This window comes from Pelobates fuscus, chromosome 5, assembly GCF_036172605.1.
Source record: "Pelobates fuscus isolate aPelFus1 chromosome 5, aPelFus1.pri, whole genome shotgun sequence".
In the NCBI taxonomy this organism is placed as follows: Eukaryota; Metazoa; Chordata; class Amphibia; order Anura; family Pelobatidae; genus Pelobates; species Pelobates fuscus.
In genome coordinates this window covers 196,816,622-196,837,025 of record NC_086321.1, presented here as the reverse complement: position 1 = coordinate 196,837,025, position 20,404 = coordinate 196,816,622, and the positions used below count along the sequence as shown (strand labels likewise).

Genomic DNA, 20,404 nt, shown 5'->3' with positions numbered 1-20,404 from the left:
AGTTATTAGCTAAATAGAGAACTTTGGAGACAAGTAATGCATTGCTAATTATATAAAGTGCTAGGAAAAAAAGGGAAATATCCATGTCAGAAAAACATATGTATTTTATGACTAATATTTTGGATTAATTTTGCAAACTGGTTATCAATCCACCATAAAGCACTGCTTAATGATGAAATATTTTTAATGGAAAAAAAAAATAAAATGCTAAGACACGTACATAAATACCACAGAAATGCCATAAAAAAGTTTTTAAAAAAGTCCCTGTATAATTTTTGTTTTGTTTATTTGGGGCAGGGGGGAGAACTATATAACAATATAACATAAAAAGCTTTTAGTTGATTTTAAATAGGCTGTCCACGGTACAGCCCTTAGCTTTCTGCGCACTTAAAGGAAGAAAGGAGATAAAACAGAAACATTTGTTTCACTATACTTTCTCTGCATGGACTGACATGTGCAAAGGCATAGCTAAAGCAAAATAACAATGGTTAAAGGATCACTATAGGCACCCAGACCACTTTAGCTCAGTAAAGTGGTCTGGGTGTCAGTGAGCAGGCGCTGGACGTCCATAGGAAAGCATTGAGAAATGCTTTCTTATGGACTGTCTGAATGCGTGCGTGGCTCTTGCCGTGCATGCGCATTCAACGCTGACGTAGGTCGAGGAGAGTTCCCCAGCGCTGAGGGATCCCGGCGCTGCAGAAAGGTAAGTGTTTAACCCCTTCAGCCCCCTTCAGCCCAGCGGGAGTGGCACCCTGAGGGTGGGGGGAACCTAAACACCCTATAGTGCCTGGAAAATGAGTTTTATTTTTCCTGGCACTATAGTGGTCCTTTAAATAGAAGCCAAATATATAAGTAAATACAGTATTTCTAAATATAACTGTTTAATCTTATTTTTCAGCCCTCTCAAATACCTACTTGTTTAAGTATAGAGGATAAGAAAACATAGTATTAAAAATCCTGGGAGCGGTTGCCTGCTTCAAGAGGAAACCATTTCCCAGTATGCATCAGAGCACATTTTATTGAATGAATGCATGTTTTCTCATTTTCAAACTAGAGTAGAAATCTAGAGAGAGTTGTTTTAGATGATTTTGGTGCATAAATGCAGTAGCAAGTACTTGGTAACAGGTCCCTTTTAATAAACAATAACTTAATATAATTGTATTATTAATCAAATAATATATTATTTTCAGTTAAATGTATCCTAAGACATATCTTACATTGAACTAAAAACAAAATAAGATTGCAGGTAAAAGAAAAAAAACGAAACAAAAACTAAAAGAATGTTTTAGAAACTAATGTCAGTGTTTTACATGAAAATAAATATAACTCAAAATTATTTCAAGACTGATGAGTACAACCTTATACTAGCTAAACATATCATGTAAGAATATGATAATGTTCATTCTTGAAATATTTCATTAAGGTGCAATGTCTATACTTTACCTTACATACAAAATGGATGTGCTTTTTCGTTTAGCATTGTATTCAGGGTAAATGTACTGTTATAAAAATACAGTATGAGTGTAGCAAACAGATGTAGCCCTGCTTAGATTCCTTAATTTATTAGACTGAAATACTGTTGTTGTTTTTTTTATATGTGTGTGTACATATGTATTTAAAATGTGTTGAATTGATACCGTATTTGTAATTTAATCCTTTAAAGGCATCATGGCTCCAAAAACAAAACATGTCCAGTCTACAGAATGCGTGTGATTATTATATATAATTAGTTATACATAATTAGTTAACCTAACCTGGTGACATACAAACTTGTTAATAAGATATATTGACTTTCAATATATTACTTCCTTTGGCAGCCTTGTAAGAAAGATTGAAAAAGCTTTGTGATCGCTTCATAAGACAAGTCAGCCTACAGTAATATTTGTGTTCTAATCAGCATCATGCTATCAAGGAACAAATAACAAAGTCATATTTCATAGTTCATTTATCTTCAAGTAATGATGTCTGATGCACTGCCAATTGCCAGAGAAATTGTAATATACATATTCTTTGCTCAGATCTTACCACCAAGTCTCTTTCATTTTTCCCTTTTTTTTGAAAAATGCAGGATTTTAACATGCAATTTCATTATAATTTCAGTCAATAAAAAAAAAACGAACTCATTTCCATATTAGCTTCTGTCATTAGGAATCTGTAATAGTCGATGAGTCTAATGCTAAAGTTGTGAGAGAGCCCACTTGTTTTTTTTTTTATGTGAACTTATTAATGAAATGCTGTTATCATTTGGTACTCAATGTATAAGTACATACTTAAGATGAATGTATTTCAAGATGTTGTACATGCGGGATGAGGAGTTGTTTCCGTTTAAGTGCTGTAAAGATGTGTGATCTTCTTGATGTTCCCTTAGACTTCTAAACATCTACATAACCACACATTTCCCCTTGAGTTTCTCTTTTCTCTTTTGCTGCTTGCTCTTTTTGCCATCTATCTGAAGGCTCACAGTCCGGCGTTTCTCAAGGTTCAGAAGCTCTTGAAACAGCTCTTTGACATTGTGGTTCATCTTGGCAGAGGTCTCCATGAAGGCACATTTCCATTTTTTTGCTATTGCCTCTCCTTCTGTGCTATCTAGTTCTCTATTTTGGCTTTCATCACTTTTATTTCCAACAAGCATTATTGGAATACTCTCAACATCCCCTTTAATCTGACAAATCTGTTCATAGATTGGCTTCAGTTCTTCCAAGGATTGCCTACTGGTGATAGAGTAAACCAAAATAAAGGCATGTCCCTTCGATATGGACAGGCGCTGCATAGCAGGGAACTGATGGCTGCCCGTGGTGTCAGTAATCTGTAAAGTACATATACTTTTATCACAGCTGATCACTTGCCTGTAGGTATCTTCAATAGTTGGTATGTAGCTTTCCCTAAATGTGCCTTTGACAAACCTTAATACTAGCGAGCTTTTACCGACACCTCCAGCTCCGAACACAACCACTCTGTAATCATTACTTTGTTCTGGCATCTTCTTTAGTGTTGTCAGATGTCTTTCCTAAGAAACACCTATGAAAAAAGATATATAGATTGATAAATTGCTGGGAATATAATGTTTGATTATGTAACACAGCATAAGTATATTTAGGTATTTTTATACGGTTACTATTTCGTTATTTTCAAGAGCTTAATAAAAAAAAAAGAGAATTAATACAAACTAACTAAAAAAACATTTTCTCTGTAATCAAATTCAAACAATATTACAATGTATTTATGATGTACCAACATTTTCTGTAGCAATGTAATTTGGGTAAAAAACAAAACATGTAAATAATTGATAACAAAGAATATTACATGAATAGGAATATAATGAGACAAGGACCTTACTCAAACAAGCTAAAGAAGTTGGGTAACAAAACGAATAATACAATGTATGCAGAAGGCAAGATAGATTGTCAGGTGTACACTCCTTATCTAATAAGAGTTAATAAGGTTTGAGAAGATAATGGGAGAACAAGTTGTGTAAGGATAGATTGCTGTAGAGAGAACAAGAGTAGCTGGAGCCTATGGTTTGATTTAAAAACAAAACAAAAAATGCTGAATAGCAAAGATGAACAAGTTAAAGTTTAAAGTTTTACAGTTAAGAGTTGTGTTGGTTGAATGAAAGAATTGATACAATTTGTGGCCAAGTCCAATTCAACTTAATTACAACCTTATGTAATTATTTGTTTTCATTTATGGCTAAGTATTAATAGGTGGTTATGTGACTAAAAAGGCCTAGGTAACGCATTGAATAAGAATGGAACAGCCCTTGAAAAGTGCTGTTAATGAGATTTGAGAAGGTAGAGGGTAAAAGCAAAGGGCCAGTGCAAGTTCGTTAGCTGAGTGCAATGTTCCAGCTGGTATCTACTTGATAGATACAGCTATACTGTAGTGTGGGTAGGCTGTGTACCATTCTCCTGCCATTCTCCTGCCCACACACTCTGAGTGGTGTTGTCCTTTTAAATAGCGGGTAGATTTCAGGACTGCAAGGTCCTATACGCCACATCAAATGTGTGTGTTGTTTTGTGCCTTACAGTACAGAGCAATGGCCTTTATCATACCTGTATTAGCCTTCACTTTTATTTTCTGGCTCAGAAAAGGTAGGAAAGTCATAGGACCGTTGTGGCAGTCAATAATGCTCTACTGAGCCAGTTTAGCAATAATCATTGATTGCCCCCCTCCACATCCCTACCAGTTATCTTATTTCCTTTGGAGCAGGTAATCACTTGACTTGTCAGTGAAGACAATGCTACCACATGATTGCCTTTCAAACAGATCACTATAATTGGAGATTCATTTTAGGAACCACAATGAGTCAAAATTTGCACCAAATGGGCGATCATTCTAATTCCTAATTTCAGAACTGCCATATAGGTGAAAACCAGAAGAGCAGTAAAAAAATCTATATTGCTATATTTATTTATGATAAATTTAGTATATGTATATATATATATATATATATATATATATATATATATATATATACATATACTAAATTTATATATATATATATAGTAAATCTGTTACTAGTCCTCTTCTTTTTCCTCCTATAAATTATCTTTTCACACTTGAGAAATCACAAGACAGTAAAATAGAATATATTTATATTATTCAAACATTTTGCTGTGTGGCCCATTTTTGCAACTTTTTGGTTCGTCTGATTCATTTTCACAAACTTTTTTTGCAAAAGAAATTCTGATGAGCTAAACCATCACATGCACAACATCTTGCCTTCCTTATTTTTTTTAGAATTTTGGATGAAGTGGTTCAGTCAATACTTATTTTTCTGCTGTTCACAAGTCTATAGAGCACTTAGCATGGGAGCCAATCTACAAAAATGTAACTGCGAAGGTTAGTTACAATTAAGGTTAGGGTTAGGTAGAGTTTGCACTGTTACAACAAATAAGGAACAGGGTAGCCAGTGGGCAAGAAGCCCCGGCTACATAGGTGGGAGTCCCCCCTAATAAGGTATGTACTTGAAAAATAACTTTTATTATACTAGATAAAAAATATAAAGTACTAGATATAAGAAAATAGGCAAATTTTCACTATTTTCTTATATCTAGTACTTTAGATCTTTTATCTAGTACAATAACAAATATTTTTTTAAGTACATACCTTATTAGGGGGGACTCCCACCTCTGTAGCCATGGCTTCTTGCTCAGAGGCTACCCTGTTCCTTATTTATTTATATTTAGGGTTACCCCCTTGGGTGTCCCCCGACACACCTTCTAATCCCTCCTAGAGAACTAGATGTCTTTTTTTACTGTTACAACAAATACACATGTACACTATAACCAAAATGTCTGATTTTACATGCACATTAATGTTGAATACAACAGATTAATAACATTATCATCCCTATGACCATATAAAAGGGGCGAAAAAGGCAAGCCAGATCATTCCAAGATGTATCCATATACAAATCTATTTGTTTAGCAATTTCAGACAAGCCAAAGAAACCAAATGGAAGCAAAATCTTAACAACCAACAAAAAATAGGCTGATATTACAGTAACCTGAAGACAATTTTAGAAGACAGATGGACTTTATCAATTTAAAACGAACATAGACATGATTAAAGGAGATTCTGTTTCAACGCTACGGAATTTGCTGGCGCAATATAAATAATAAAATAATAATAATAATAATAATAATATGTGGTCAAATTATATATTACTGAATGATGACGGCATTGGTAATTCAATGTGTGCTAACTTACTACAGAATATTCTGTATAAAACCTACTAAAATAGATGTGAGCACAAACACACACATACTAATTATATAAAAACATCCCACTCATAATTTCCACCTCTGAAAATTAGTCATCTGCTTGTTTCCTTTTGATTAAGATTCAAATGTTTTTCCAATTCCTTTTCTTACAAATTTGTATAATGGCCTTGATTTAATATGCTTCTCTTAGATTTCAGAATTCTTTTTAAAACATTAAAAAATAAAAAATATAAATGCATAAAAAAAATCAAAATAAGAAAATATATATTTTTAAATATTAAAACATGTTTTAAAATACTAAATCATTTTACAAGTTCATCGAAAAATACTAATTCATTTAAAAAAAATATCTAAACATGTTAAAGCTAAGCCAGAGTTTGAATTGCTTAGGTATTGAAAGCTTCTTGTAACTTCATAATTAAACTATACTATGTTCTGAAACACTTATGGGTAACTAAATATCAAACTAGAATGCATTGATATTTGTATTGCACATAAAGGGCAACCATAGCCTATGACAATAGATGGTATTATCTTCCATTTCTACTATGACTAGAAATTTGGTGTTGAGATCTGTAGTTCTGTATCACTGGTATACAGAATGTGTGAAACCTTCAAATTAAGCTGCCACCACAAGCATTCTTTATGGATATTTATTTCCAACAAAAGTACTTATATATTTAGTAACTTGTACTCAAAAGCATATATATATATATGTGAAGATAATTACTTTACGGATCAGATTAAACAGTTAAGGAATTAATTCTCCCCCCTTCTCACATCTCTATCTCAACCTCACTTGGACCATACCACTCCTACCCTCCAAGACTTCCCTACAGCTACTGAACAGGAGGTAGCTACGCTTCTCCTCTCCTCTCATCCCACTACCTGTTTGCTGGATCCAGTACCTTCCCACCTCAACAGGGCTCTCACCCCTTGTCTTGTACCATACTTAACACACATCCTTAACTGCTCTCTTCTATTTGGTGTTGTCCCTGTTCCCCTTAAGCATGCTACTGTCGTACCCATCCTAAAAAAGCCATCCCTAGACCCGTCTTCCACTTCTAACTATCGTCCCATATCCCTGCTTCCTTTTTCCTCCAAGCTTCTAGAAAGACTTGTCTTTACTTGTATGACTCACTTCCTAAATTCCAACTCCCTCCTCGATCCTCTTCAATCTACCTCCCCCCCCCCCCCCCCACCACTCTACTGAGACTGCTCTTATTAAAGTTACAAATTACCGTATTACCGGCCAAATCCAAAGACCACTACCCCATACTAATTCTTCTTGACATATCTGCTGCCTTTGACACTGTCAATCTCTCTAAAACCGAGTTTCTTATTTTTCTTATTTTTCCTCCTCATAACACTGATCCTCCTCCTTCATTCTCCCTGCAGGTTGACGGTACCTGCAACATCCTTTCAAGCTCGCTGTCTTGGTGTCACTTTTAATCCTGGCCTCACATTGCGCCTCATGATCAGCCTGTTGCTAAAACCTTTCGATTCCAACTTAAAAACATTGCACGCATACACCCCTTTCTTACGCAAGATGCTGCCAAGGAGCTTGTTCACGCTCTAGTATTCTCTTGCATCGATGACTGTAATTCTCTTCTAATTGGTCTCCCCAGTACTATCCCCCTACAATCTGTGGTGAATGCTTCTGCCAGACTGATCTTTCTCTCATGTCGCTCCTCTCACACATCACCCCTCTGTCGATCCTTACACTGTCTTCCTGTTCCCTAAAGGTGTCAATTTAAAATATTAACTGTAGCGGGACAACAATCCTAAGTACCATGCCCACAGCGTATTCAGATGTTTTGGTTTTGTATGCTGTGTCCTCAATCTGTATTCTCATAATGTTCCCTTGTTGATTGTGTGTTTTCGCCTTGTATTCTGTGTTTCCCCATCTATTGGTTATGTATTTTGTGTGATTTACCTGGTTTGTTTTTAGGGTTCCTATAGAAACATAGAAACATAAAATGTGACGGCAGATAAGAACCATTCGGCCCATCTAGTCTGCCCAATTTTCTAAATACTTTCATTAGTCCCTGGCCTTATCTCATAGTTAGGATAGCCTTATGCCTATCCCACGCATGCTTAAACTCCTTAACTGTGTTAACCTCTACCACTTCAGCTGGAAGGCTATTCCATGCATCCACTACCCTCTCAGTAAAGTAATACTTCCTGATATTATTTTTAAACCTTTGTCCCTCTAATTTAAGACTATGTCCTCTTGTTGTGGTAGTTTTTCTTCTTTTAAATATAGTCTCCTCCTTTACTGTGTTTATTCCCTTTATGTATTTAAATGTTTCTATCATATCCCCCCTGTCTCGTCTTTCCTCCAAGCTATACATGTTAAGATCCTTTAACCTTTCCTGGTAAGTTTTATCCTGCAATCCATGAACCAGTTTAGTAGCCCTTCTTTGAACTCTCTCTAAGGTATCAATATCCTTCTGAAGATAGGGTCTCCAGTACTGTGTACAGTACTCCAAGTGAGGTCTCACCAGTGTTCTGTACAATTGCATGAGCACTTCCCTCTTTCTACTGCTAATACCTCTCCCTATACAACCAAGCATTCTGCTAGCATTTCCTGCTGCTCTATTACATTGTCTGCCTACCTTTAAGTCATCAGAAATAATCACCCCTAAATCCCTTTCCTCAGATGTTGAGGTTAGGACTCTATCAAATATTCTGTACTCTGCCCTTGGGTTTTTACGTCCAAGATGCATTATCTTGCACTTATCCACATTAAATGTCAGTTGCCACAACTCTGACCATTTTTCTAGTTTACCTAAATCATTTTCCATTTGGCTTATCCCTCCTGGAACATCAACCCTGTTACATATCTTAGTATCATCCGCAAAAAGACACACCTTACCATCAAGACCTTCTGCAATATCACAAATAAAAATATTAAAGAGAATGGATCCAAGTACAGATCCCTGAGGTACCCCACTGGTGACAAGCCCAAGCTTCGAATATACTCCATTGACTACAACCCTCTGTTGCCTGTCACTCAGCCACTGCCTTACCCATTCAACAATATTGGAATCCAAACTCAAAGATTGTAGTTTATTGATAAGCCTTCTATGTGCAACAGTGTCAAAAGCCTTACTGAAATCTAGGTAAGCAATGTCTACTGCACCACCCAGTTATCCCACAGGCACTAGAGTTGCAGATCATAAAACATAAACTATTAAATATACAACCCAAACATATAGTTTAAAATCCTTGTGTTTTTAGATGTTCAACAATCCTATCCTTTAACATGGTTTCCATCACTTTCCCCACTACTGAAGTAAGGCTTACTGGCCTATAGTTGCCCGACTCCTCCCTATTACCTTTCTTGTGAATGGGCACAACATTCGCTAACTTCCAATCTTCTGGGACTACTCCTGTTATCAATGATTGGGTTGTATATTTAATAGTTTATGTTTTATGATCTGCAACTCTAGTGCCTGTGGGATAACTGGGTTAAGCAAATGTCTCTTTTTGATATGCTATTGAATCAAGGGATTCCTGTTTCTAGAGGGCCTGATCATTACCATATCAAAAGATTTCCTGGACACGTTAGTGTGACTTCCCACAGCCTACAGAATAGCTCTGCTGGAGTCCAAGCTTCAAAGAGAGATTGGGGTTGGAAGCTTGGACATTCCATGCAATCCAATTAACTCATTTTGAAAGTGGAAATGTACTTTTGAGGAGTTTATGTGTTTTAATATGTGTACCTGTATGTACTATTGGTATCTCCCAGGGTGGGAAGATGGCTGTCTGTAACCCAGCCCCTTCCTGTCTGGGACTAAGGGAAGTGTCTTGTGTCATCCTGTTATTGGAGGGAAGGAAGATTTAACCCCTGTGTCTGCTGTTCCACCTTGCAGGGGATGCACCAGGGAAAAGTCCTTGTAAGGACTAAGATTTTCCATGGCTGAGTGTTGTCTCTGCCTGGGAGCGCACAGAGCCAAGTCCCCTAACCATGCAAGAGTTCCTGATCGGCTGAAGGAAAGGAACTAACGGGAGATAACCGGACGGGGTACCGGAGGGAGTCCCGTTACACTAACCCTTACCTATAAAGCTCTAACCAACTCTAGCCCCTCTTACATTGCTTCACTGATTCATAGGTATGCCTCCTCTCGGTCTCTCCACTCTACTGGTGACCTTCTCCTGTCTGCTACTTGCACCCTTACTGCAAATTCACGCCTGCAAGACTTCTCACGGGCGGCTCCTTTCCTTTAGAACAGCCTGCCTACCCCTGTCAGACTCTCCCCTAGTCTTCAATCCTTTAAGACGTCCCTCAAAACCCATCTTTTCAGGAATGCAGGAGTAACTTCTATCTCTCAAACCTTCATCTCGCTTTCTCCTATAGGGCCACACTCCACTCTCACCTCCAGTTCTGCTACTTTCCCACCATGTCTATTTGCTGTCTCTCTCAATACGCTTCCTATTGTGTTTTTATACCCCACCTCCTCTAGACTGTAAGCTTGTTTAGACTGTAAGCTTGTTTAAACAGCTATTGTTCCTGTAACATTTTGTTATTGACTCATTTGTTAATTCCCCTTTTATTGTAAAGCGCTGCGGAATAAGCTGGTGCTATATAAATACTACTACTACTACTTCTACTAATAATAATAATAATAATAATAACAATAAGGAGAAGAAAATAACTGATTACTGAGCAGTAATGGGTAACATTAGACATGTAGAGGATTATGAACTATGCTTTCCATGATGCACAGCCAGACTGTTTCCAATCATTTCCTGTGAATCTTAGCCATCCATGTTTGTGAATTGTGTTACCCATGGAAATGCTTGTTTTGCATCATGAGATAGATAGCTTCCAAGCACCTTCAATGCCAAGTTTGCCTTCACTGGTTGTGTACTGATGAAATCCTACATTGTAAACAAATGAGGCATCGAGATCTGTGCTGCATAACACTTGAAATATTGCCAATTAGAAACAGCTGGTACATAGTACATGGTGAAAGATACAGGAAATAAATAAATAATAAAGGCAATCAGAATACCACGCACTTCAGGATACTGTGATGCAATAAATGAATAAAAAATGCAAACCCACACTGCCTTGTTAAACAAACACACAATTGCAAAGATACATATATTTGCTTGCTAAGATACATATATGTAAACCTGTATATGGATTAAAATACCACTTCACTCGAGACCGTAGAGTGCATCTCTTTTTCATTATTATATATTTTCAACGTGGGATTGTACCAGGGCAATAATTTTCCTTTTGGTGTATGGAAATAAAGGGTGAGTGCCAAGTCATCTATGTGTGTATATATATATATATATATATATATATATATATATATATATATATATATATACACACACAGTCATAGGAAAAAGAAAGTACACCATATACCTTTCTATGGTTTTACATATCAGGACATACTAACAATCATTTGTTCCTTAGCAGGTCTTAAAATCACAACCTCAGCTCAGATAAACAACAACACATGACATGTTACACTGTATCATGAATTAACAAAAAAAAAAAAAATGGAGAAGCTATGTGTGAAATACTAAGTACACCTTATTATTCAATAGCTTGTAGAACCACCTTTAGCAGCAATAACTTGAAGTAATCGTTTTCTGTATTACAGTCTCTCACATTGTTGTGGATATATTTGGTCCCACTCTACTTTACAACGTTGCTTCAGCTCATTTAGGTTTGCTGGCATTTGGCTATGCAAGGCACTCTTATGGTCCTGTGATTGCATTTCAATCATGTTGAGGTCTAGACTTTGACTGGGCCATTGCAACACCTTGATTCTTTTCTTTCAGCCATTCTGTTGTAAATTTGCTAGTGTGCTTGGGATCACTGTTCTGTTGCATGTTCTGTTGGAGATTGGGTGTAACTCTCGAGTTTTTTGTAATTTCTTTGAGCATTGCACGGTCTGACCTTGGGGTGAATTTGCTAGGATGTCCAATACCACGAAGACTAGCAACTGTATTGAATGCTTTTCACTTTTGAATAAGCTTTCTCATTGTAGAACGATTAACTTTCAATTGTTTGGAAATGGCCTTATAAACCTTCCCAGTTTGATGGGCAACAACAATTGCTTCTCTAAGATCATTATTGATGTATTTCCTCCTTGATATTGTGTTAACAAACACCTGAATGCTCCAGACCAGCAAACCGCTAAAACCTTGGCTTTTATGAAGGTGGTCACACTTGCTAATGATCAACTAAGGACATTTGATAGCAGCACCTGTATGCTACTTAGCCTTTTAATTCCCATGGAAGCAGTAAGGTTGTACTAAGTTTTTTACACATGGCTACTCCATTTTTACTTTATTTTCGTTAAATAAATCATGACACAGTGTAATATGTCATGGATGTGTTATTCATCTAAAGATGTATTTACCCCCTGCGAAGCAGCAGATAAGTGACTGTATATATATATATATACAAACAGGGCTGGCGCGTCCATAAGGCGGCACAGGCGGGCGCCTTAGGGCGCACCGGCTCTGGGGGCGCAAGATTTCGGTGACCGGCAGAAGGGAAGCGCTCCCTCCTGCCAGGTCACCTTCTGGACCCCCGGCGGGCGGCAGCGTTCTAATGAGAGGCGGCGAGGGAGCTCTAACCTGTCTGCTCTGCTCCCTCGCGCGCCGTGTGCTGATTCTGCGGGAGCCGGAATATGACGTCATATTCCGGCTCCCGGCATCAGCAGACAGCCCGCGAGGGAGCAGAGCAGACAGGTTAGAGCTCCCTCGCCGCCTCTCATTAGAACGCTGCCGCCCACCGCACTGAAGCCCCACTGGATCCCAGGGACACATCCACACCAGCTCTCCAGGTAGGGAGGCTGGGTGGATATTATTATTAATTTGTGTGTGTCTGAAAGTGTATGTGTGAGTATGTGTGTGTGTCTGTGAGTGTGTGTGTCTGTGAGTGTGTGTGTCTGAAAGTGTGTGTTTGTCTGAGTGTGTGTGTCTGTGAGTGTGTGTGTCTGTGAGTGTGTGTGTCTGAAAGTGTATGTGTGTGTGTGTGTGTGTGTTTGTCTGCAAGTGTGTGTGTCTGTGAGTGTGTCTGTCTGTGAGTGTGTGTCTGAAAGTGTATGTGTGAGTGTGTGTGTGTTTGTCTGTGAGTGTGTGTGTCTGTGTATGTGTTTGTGAGTGTGTGTGTCTGTGAGTGTGTGTCTGAAAGTGTATGTGTGAGTGTGTGTTTGTCTGTGAGTGTGTGTGTCTGTGTATGTGTTTGTCTGAGTGTGAGTGTGTGTCTGTGAGTGTGTGTGTATGTGTCTGTCAGTGTGTGTGTGTATGTGTTTGTCAGTGTGTGTGTATGTGTTTGTCTTTGTGTGTGTAGTTGTTTGTCTTTGTATGTGTTTGTCTGAGAGTTTGTGTCTGTATGATCACAAAATTTATATTTGGCTAGATTATCCCCAAATGCATTGAATACATATATCAGAAATACATGATATATTTAATGTTAATTACTGAGATTTACTCACATTACCTCGATACAGCTACACCATTTCCTCATCTTTGTGTTTGTTACTCTTCATGTAACACTCACCTGCAGTCATTGGTTCCTTATCTGCTATTGTTTGATATTGCTTAGGAATGTTCCCCCAAGCAGGACAAACCTCCTCAGTGAGGCCAACACGCTGGCCTCGTTGCCAGCATATGCTGGCTAGGGAGTTTCCATAGCAACTGCAGTGCATGGGCTGTGGTTACTTTGATCTGGAGAACAGAAGGTCTCCTGTAGGAAGTCTTTCCAGCTCTTGCTTGTCAGTTAAATAATTGGCATTGAGTCTATGCCGAAGATTTGACTGAGGAGTGGGAGAAAAAAATAATTTTAAATACGTTTTTTTCCCTAAACTATACGTTTGCTAGCAAAACAGCTAACACAATGTATAGCCAGAATCTTACACTCTTTAAAAAGAGCATAAGTAAAATTCAGGTATCCTTTAATGTGAATAAGCCATCTTGGGATTCATGTGGGCATTTAAATTCAATCAAATTTAAGTTATTCATGCAATCTTGATAGGAACATCTCCAGACAATTTATCTGGGAAGGAAACTTGGGGTTCTTGATATAATTACCCTTCCAAATGAGCTGAATGTTGATTTATTGACAAATCATAAAAAGGATCTAAATGACGACTTGATTTTCATGCTTTGTACAAGCTGAGCATCAAAATCCATACGTCTTCTAGGATTTGATTTAATGATGCATAATCAGTCTTGCTTGACACTGTTCATTAGTGTTGTCGCGAACCCGAAATTTTCGGTTCGCTAACGGCGAACGCGAACTTCCGCAAATGTTCGCGAACCGGCGAACCGCGCGAACCGCCATTGACTTCAATGGGCAGGCGAATTTTAAAAACAACAGGGACTCTTTCTGGCCACAATAGTGATGGAAAAGTTGTTTCAAGGGGACTAACACCTGGACTGTGGCATGCCAGAGGGGGATCCATGGCAAAACTCCCATGGAAAATTGCACAGTTGATGCAGAGTCTGCTTTTAATCCATAAAGGGCAGAAATCACCTAACATTGACACCTGTCCTCAAAGCCCAGCCCTGATACACACTGACACAGAGCAGAATAGAGACTGTTCCCCCTACATAGGGTCACTTGGCAGATATGGATTGACACCTGTCCTCAAAACCCCTGATACACACTGACACAGAGCAGAATAGGGACTGTTCCCCCTACATAGGGTCACTTGGCAGATATGGATTGACACCTGTCCTCAAAACCCCTGATACACACTGACACAGAGCAGAATAGGGACTGTTCCCCCTACATAGGGTCACTTGGCAGATATGGATTGACACCTGTCCTCAAAACCCCTGATACACACTGACACAGAGCAGAATAGAGACTGTTCCCTGTCCACAGAGACCATGATACACACTGACACAGAGCAGAATAGAGACTGTTCACCGTCCACAGAGACCATGATACACACTGACACAGAGCAGAATAGAGACTGTCCCCCCTACATAGGGTCACTTGGCGGGTATGGATTGACACCTGTCCTCAAAGCCCCTGATACACACTGACACAGAGCAGAATAGGGACTGTTCCTCCTACATAGGGTCACTTGGCAGATATGGATTGACACCTGTCCTCAAAACCCCTGATACACACTGACACAGAGCAGAATAGGGACTGTTCCCTGTCCACAGAGTCCATGATACACACTGACACAGAGCAGAATAGAGACTGTTCCCCGTCCACAGAGACCATGATACACACTGACACAGAGCAGAATAGGGACTGTTACCCCTACATAGGGTCACTTGGCAGGTATGGATTGACACCTGTCCTCAAAGCCCATGATACACACTGGGGGGAGCTACTGTCCTCCCCAACCCCTGTGCAGTGGGTGGGGGCCATAAATCACAATGGGGGGACCTACTGTCCTCCCCCCCTCGGCCCCCACCCCTGCGCGGTGGGTGGGGGCCATAAATCACCCCACAGTGTTTGGTTCTAATGAGTGCAACGTAAATGGCTGCACAGGAGCTGGCCAACTGGAGAATTCAAAAGAGAAAACATGCACTGGAACTAATCGAGAAAGAGGAAAGACAGCCATACCAGATTCAGATGACAAAGCTGACAAACAAGGGGTTAATTGAAATTGATACCGTGCCCGATCAGAACTTGACCCTAGAGGATCTGTCTGATTCTGTGTGGCAGCCTCAGGATTCTCAGCAGGATTGCATCTCAGAGAAAAGGGACACAACATCCCAACACAAGAGCCACCTTTTAGATCAGGACTGCCTTATATGCAAAGGGCTGATAAACCCCCCAGGTGATGCTGACTTAAGCCAATGGGTAATTACCAAGAAACCAGAGAAAATATGGAAACACCATATAACTAATGGCAATCAACATGCATTGAAAAGAAGAACAAGAAATTGTATGATCCAGATACTAGACTCACAGATCCAGCAGACTCAAGTGTGTGGAAGGGATTCCTTCACATGTTCTCTATAAAGCAGTTTAAAGTTACAGCCACGCCAGAGTCTGGTTATAGCAGTCATCTTTGCCAGGATTTACCAAAAGTGTTAACATCCAAAGGATGCATTTTGCAAGAGTCTGTTTGGGAATATGTGGATCGTATCTGGCCAGAGTGCACCAAGGACATGTGTGTGATCCGACTGAATCAAAGAACGTCAAGTGATGCAGTTTCATATGCTCGGCTGTATTCTTATCTTAATCGGAAGCTGAGATATGCAATCATCAGAAGTCATGGCATGGAGGCGTTCCTAGTGCCTCTACCTGCCGGCCAACCCATCCCTCAAAGATTGCGTCCTTTGGGAGGTCCAGGTTTGGAAGACAACCATCCTATTCTGCTTCTGATCTTGCTTCTTCCAAGCCATCCTTCCTGGACAGCTTATCCCCAAAAATCTTCCAAGAAACATAAAGAAGGGTTGGATATCCCAGATGATATTTTCTATGACATATTAGCAGATGTTGAACGAGAGGAGAGACAAATGGCCGAGCAAGGGCTCCCTCCTCCAGGTTTCCCAAATTTTGAGCAGTGGAATCAGAATTCTGAGGATACAGGAGAGGAAGTTGGCATGCCTGAGATCATGAATATGCTCCAAAATTTGAGCAATGGCCTTCAGTTCCCAGGAGAATTCTCTGTAATTATAGGAGAGAGTCAGGGTGCTAATATTATGCCACCTCTCCATGTGCCAAATACTGTTCCAGCAGGTCTCCCATATCCATCTTTTCCATTGTATCCAGAAGCAGCCTACCCTGGCTGGCATGGTATGTTGCCCCCTACTCATGCAGTAAATCCATTGTCCATTGACCCAGCCAATCTCTTCTCTTACCCGCTTTCACAAATAATACCACCTAACTTCTTATCTGATCAACATTTTACTGCAGGACCTCAACCTTTTGCATAAATCTTGTAGTTTTGTTATATTTATGTTTTTTGTTTTTTTTAACTTTTATGTTTTAGCGAAATATTGAAAAAAATACATGTAATGTGCTGAACATCAAAGCTGAAATTTTAATTTGTCTCAGTAAGTTGAAAGCCATACTTTCTATGGGAGTTTCAAATGTTCAATAATTGTTTTCTGAAGAAAGCATAACTGTCTGTTTTTAGCAAGCAACAACCCCATATTAAGCTGTTTATTCACTGAACATCTATTTGTACTGAATTGAAAACTGAATGACAAAATGTAGGCAGAAAACGAATGATTTGAATATATTCTTCAAATACCAGAATTTTTTTATTTGTTTTTTAGTTCACTACTATTCTGTGTTTAGTAATGTATAAGTGTGCCAGATGTGACAAGTTTACATAGGTTAATTATAGCCACTGTTATATCTGGGCTACAAATACATGCATTTTGGCAAACACCTCAAAGCCCATGTAAGCTTTGAGTTGTTGAATTTCAGTGATTTCTTTTATGTTGCATGTGTACAGTTGTACTGTAAAATGGGTAAAGCATGGGATATGTTTTTACATTTGTATACTAAAAATTTTAATATACGTTGAAAAAAAAAAATTTAAAAAAAAGACGCATGAGCCTACAGGCATTGCGCATGAGCGTCCAGTAACGTGGCAAAAAAATTCCCAGCTCCCCAGAGGCTGTCCTAGCACCCCGGTCATACAAATATTCATTGACAGCTTTTTCTTGTTGGAGCAGGCGGTCGAACATTAGGAGTGTTGAATTCCAACGTGTAGGGCTGTCGCAAATCAAGCGCCTCACTGGCATGTTGCTTCGCCGCTGGATATCGGCAAAGTGAGCCATGGCCGTGTAGGAACGCCTGAAATGGCCACACACCTTCCTGGCCTGCTTCAGGACGTCCTGTAAGCCTGTGTACTTATGCACAAAGCGTTGTACGATCAGATTACACACATGTGCCATGCACGGCACATGTGTCAACTTGCCCAACTTCAATGCCGCTATCAAATTTTTTCCGTTGTCACACACCACTTTGCCGATATCCTGTTGCTGCGGAGTCAGCCACTTTTCCACCTGTGCGTTCAGGGTGGACAGGAGTGCTTGTCCGGTGTGACTCTCTGCTTTCAAGCAAGTCAAACCCAAGACGGCGTGACACTGCCGTATCCGGGATGTGGAATAGTACCTGGGGAGCTGGGGGGGTGCTGTTGATGTGGAGCAAGAAGCAGCGGCACAAGAGGACTCAGCCGAGGAGGTTATGGAAGAGGATGGAGTAGGAGGAGTAGAGGAGGTGGCAGCAGGACTGCCTGCAATTTGTGGCGGTGTCACCAACTCCTCTGCAATGCCACGCATTCCTTGCTTGTCAGCCGTCAGCAGGTTTACCCAATGCGCAGTGTAGGTGATATACCTGCCCTGACCATGCTTTGCAGACCAGGTATCAGTGGTCAGATGGACCCTTGCCCCAACACTGTGTGCCAGACATGCCATGACTTCCTTTTGCACAATCGAGTACAAGTTGGGGATTGCCTTTTGTGAAAAGAAATTCCGGCCGGGTACCTTCCACTGCGGTGTCCCAATAGCTACAAATTTTTTGAACGCCTCAGACTCAACCAGATTGTATGGTAAAAGCTGGCGGGCTAATAGTTCGGACAAGCCAGCTGTCAGACGCTGGGCAAGGGGGTGACTTGGTGACATTGGCTTCTTACGTTCAAACATGTCCTTGACAGAAACACAGGACTGTGGGCAGATGAGCGGGAACTGCTCAAGGCGGGAGACGGAGTGGCGGATGGTTGAGAGGGGGCAAGAAGGACAGCAGTGGTTGACGTGGCTGAAGATGCTGGACCAGGAGGAGGATGGCGGCTTAGAGTAGGCGTGCTGCTTGTACTCATGTGTTGATCCCATAGACGTTTGTGATGTGAGATCATGTGCCTACGCAAAGCAGTTGTACCTAGGTGGGTGTTGGACCTCCCACGACTCAGTTTCCTTTGGCACCGGTTGCAAATGGCATCGCTGTTGTCAGAGGCAGACACACAAAAAAAATGCCACACTGCTGAGCTCTGCAATGGCGGCATTCTGGTGGTGGACACAGCATGCGTTGATTGGCGTGCTGTCGGGCTGACCCCGGGTGCCGATGCATGCTGTCTGACTGTGCCACTAGCTCCTTGCGACGACCCCCCCCTGCTTCCAACTCGTCTCCTCCTCCTCTCTGTCTCCCCATCTGAACTTTCGCCCTGTTCTTCTTCTTGCCGAGCGGGCACCCACGTGACATCCATGGACGCATCGTCATCATCAACCGCTTTGCTTGTATCTGACAACTCAGAAAAGGAAGCAGCAGCGGGTACAACATCATCATCATCACACCGTACCTCCATGTGTTTAATGCTGCCTGCCTGAGACATATCCCTGTTATCTACATCCTCTAGCAATAATGGTTGCGCATCACTCATTTCTTCAAACGGGTGTGTGAATAACTCCTCTGACATACCAAGTAAAGCGGCTGTGGTGCTAGTTTTGGTGGTGGCGGCAGGCGGGTGAGTGCTATCTTGAGAGGTGCCTGAAGCTAAGCTGGAGGAGGATGGTGCGTCAAGGTTCCGAGCGGAGGCTGTACAAGATTGGGTGTCCTGTGTTAGCCAGTCAACTATGTCCTCAGAACTTTTCAAGTTCAGGGTACGTGGCTTCTGAAAACTGGGCATTATTCTAGGGCAAAAGGGAATCACAGCACCACGACCATGACGGCCCCTGCGGGGTGGCCTGCCTCTGCCTGTCATTTTTTTGGGGATTAGTGGTACTATGCGTGCAAGCTACTGTGAGCCCAGATATGATTGGCAATGTGAACTGTAACAGTTCTGCAGAGCACACACTGTAGGCCTGAGACACCCGCTTGAAGACAAGTAACTGCTATTCAATCTATAACAGTGAAAAATAAATGTTGGTTTTAAAAGCACGCTATAGAGACACCAGATATGATTGGCAATGTTCACTGGAACAGTTCTGCAGAGTACACGCTGAAGGAAGGACTGACAGAGCCGCTTGAAGACAAGTAACTGCTATTCAATCTATAACAGTGAAAAACAAATTTTGGTTTTAAAAGCACGCTATAGAGACACCAGATATGATTGGCAATGTGCACTGGAACAGTTCTGCAGAGCACACACTGTAGGCCTGAGACACCCGCTTGAAGACAAGTAACTGCTATTCAATCTATAACAGTGAAAAACAAATTTTGGTTTTAAAAGCACGCTATAGAGACACCAGATATGATTGGCAATGTGCACTGGAACAGTTCTGTAGAGCACACACTGTAGGCCTGAGACACCCGCTTGAAGACAAGTAACTGCTATTCAATCTATAACAGTGAAAAACAAATTTTGGTTTTAAAAGCACGCTATAGAGACACCAGATATGATTGGCAATGTGCACTGGAACAGTTCTGCAGAGCACACGCTGAAGGAAGGACTGACAGAGCCGCTTGAAGACAAGTAACTGCTATTCAATCTATAACAGTGAAAAACAAATTTTGGTTTTAAAAGCACGCTATAGAGACACCAAATATGATTGGCAACTGTCAAAGCACGCTGGGACAGGTCTACAGAGCACACGCTGAAGTAGGCCTGACACCCAGACGCTTGCAGACAACTAACTGATCTTCTATTACAGTGAAAAAAAATGATTTCTTTAAAATCTAAAGCTTAAGCTATTGTTAAAACAGATATGAGTGGTGGCACTGACTGTGCAAATGGGCAAGGCATCCAACCTGACACATAAGCTGTCAGGCAGGCAAC

The 20,404-nt window shown here is 40.5% G+C and overlaps 1 protein-coding gene across 1 annotated transcript in view; it reads right to left on the bottom strand.

Annotated features, from left to right (window-relative positions):
- Positions 1-1,579: 1,579 nt before the first annotated feature.
- Positions 1,580-20,404, bottom strand: part of DIRAS2 (DIRAS family GTPase 2) — a 71,953-nt gene continuing 53,128 nt past the window's right edge. Inside the window, exon 2 of the mRNA XM_063457164.1 lies at positions 1,580-3,018. Within this exon, the coding sequence (XP_063313234.1) occupies positions 2,381-2,980 (600 nt within the window). The 5' untranslated portion in view covers positions 2,981-3,018 and the 3' untranslated portion in view covers positions 1,580-2,380. The remainder of the gene's footprint in view (positions 3,019-20,404) is intronic.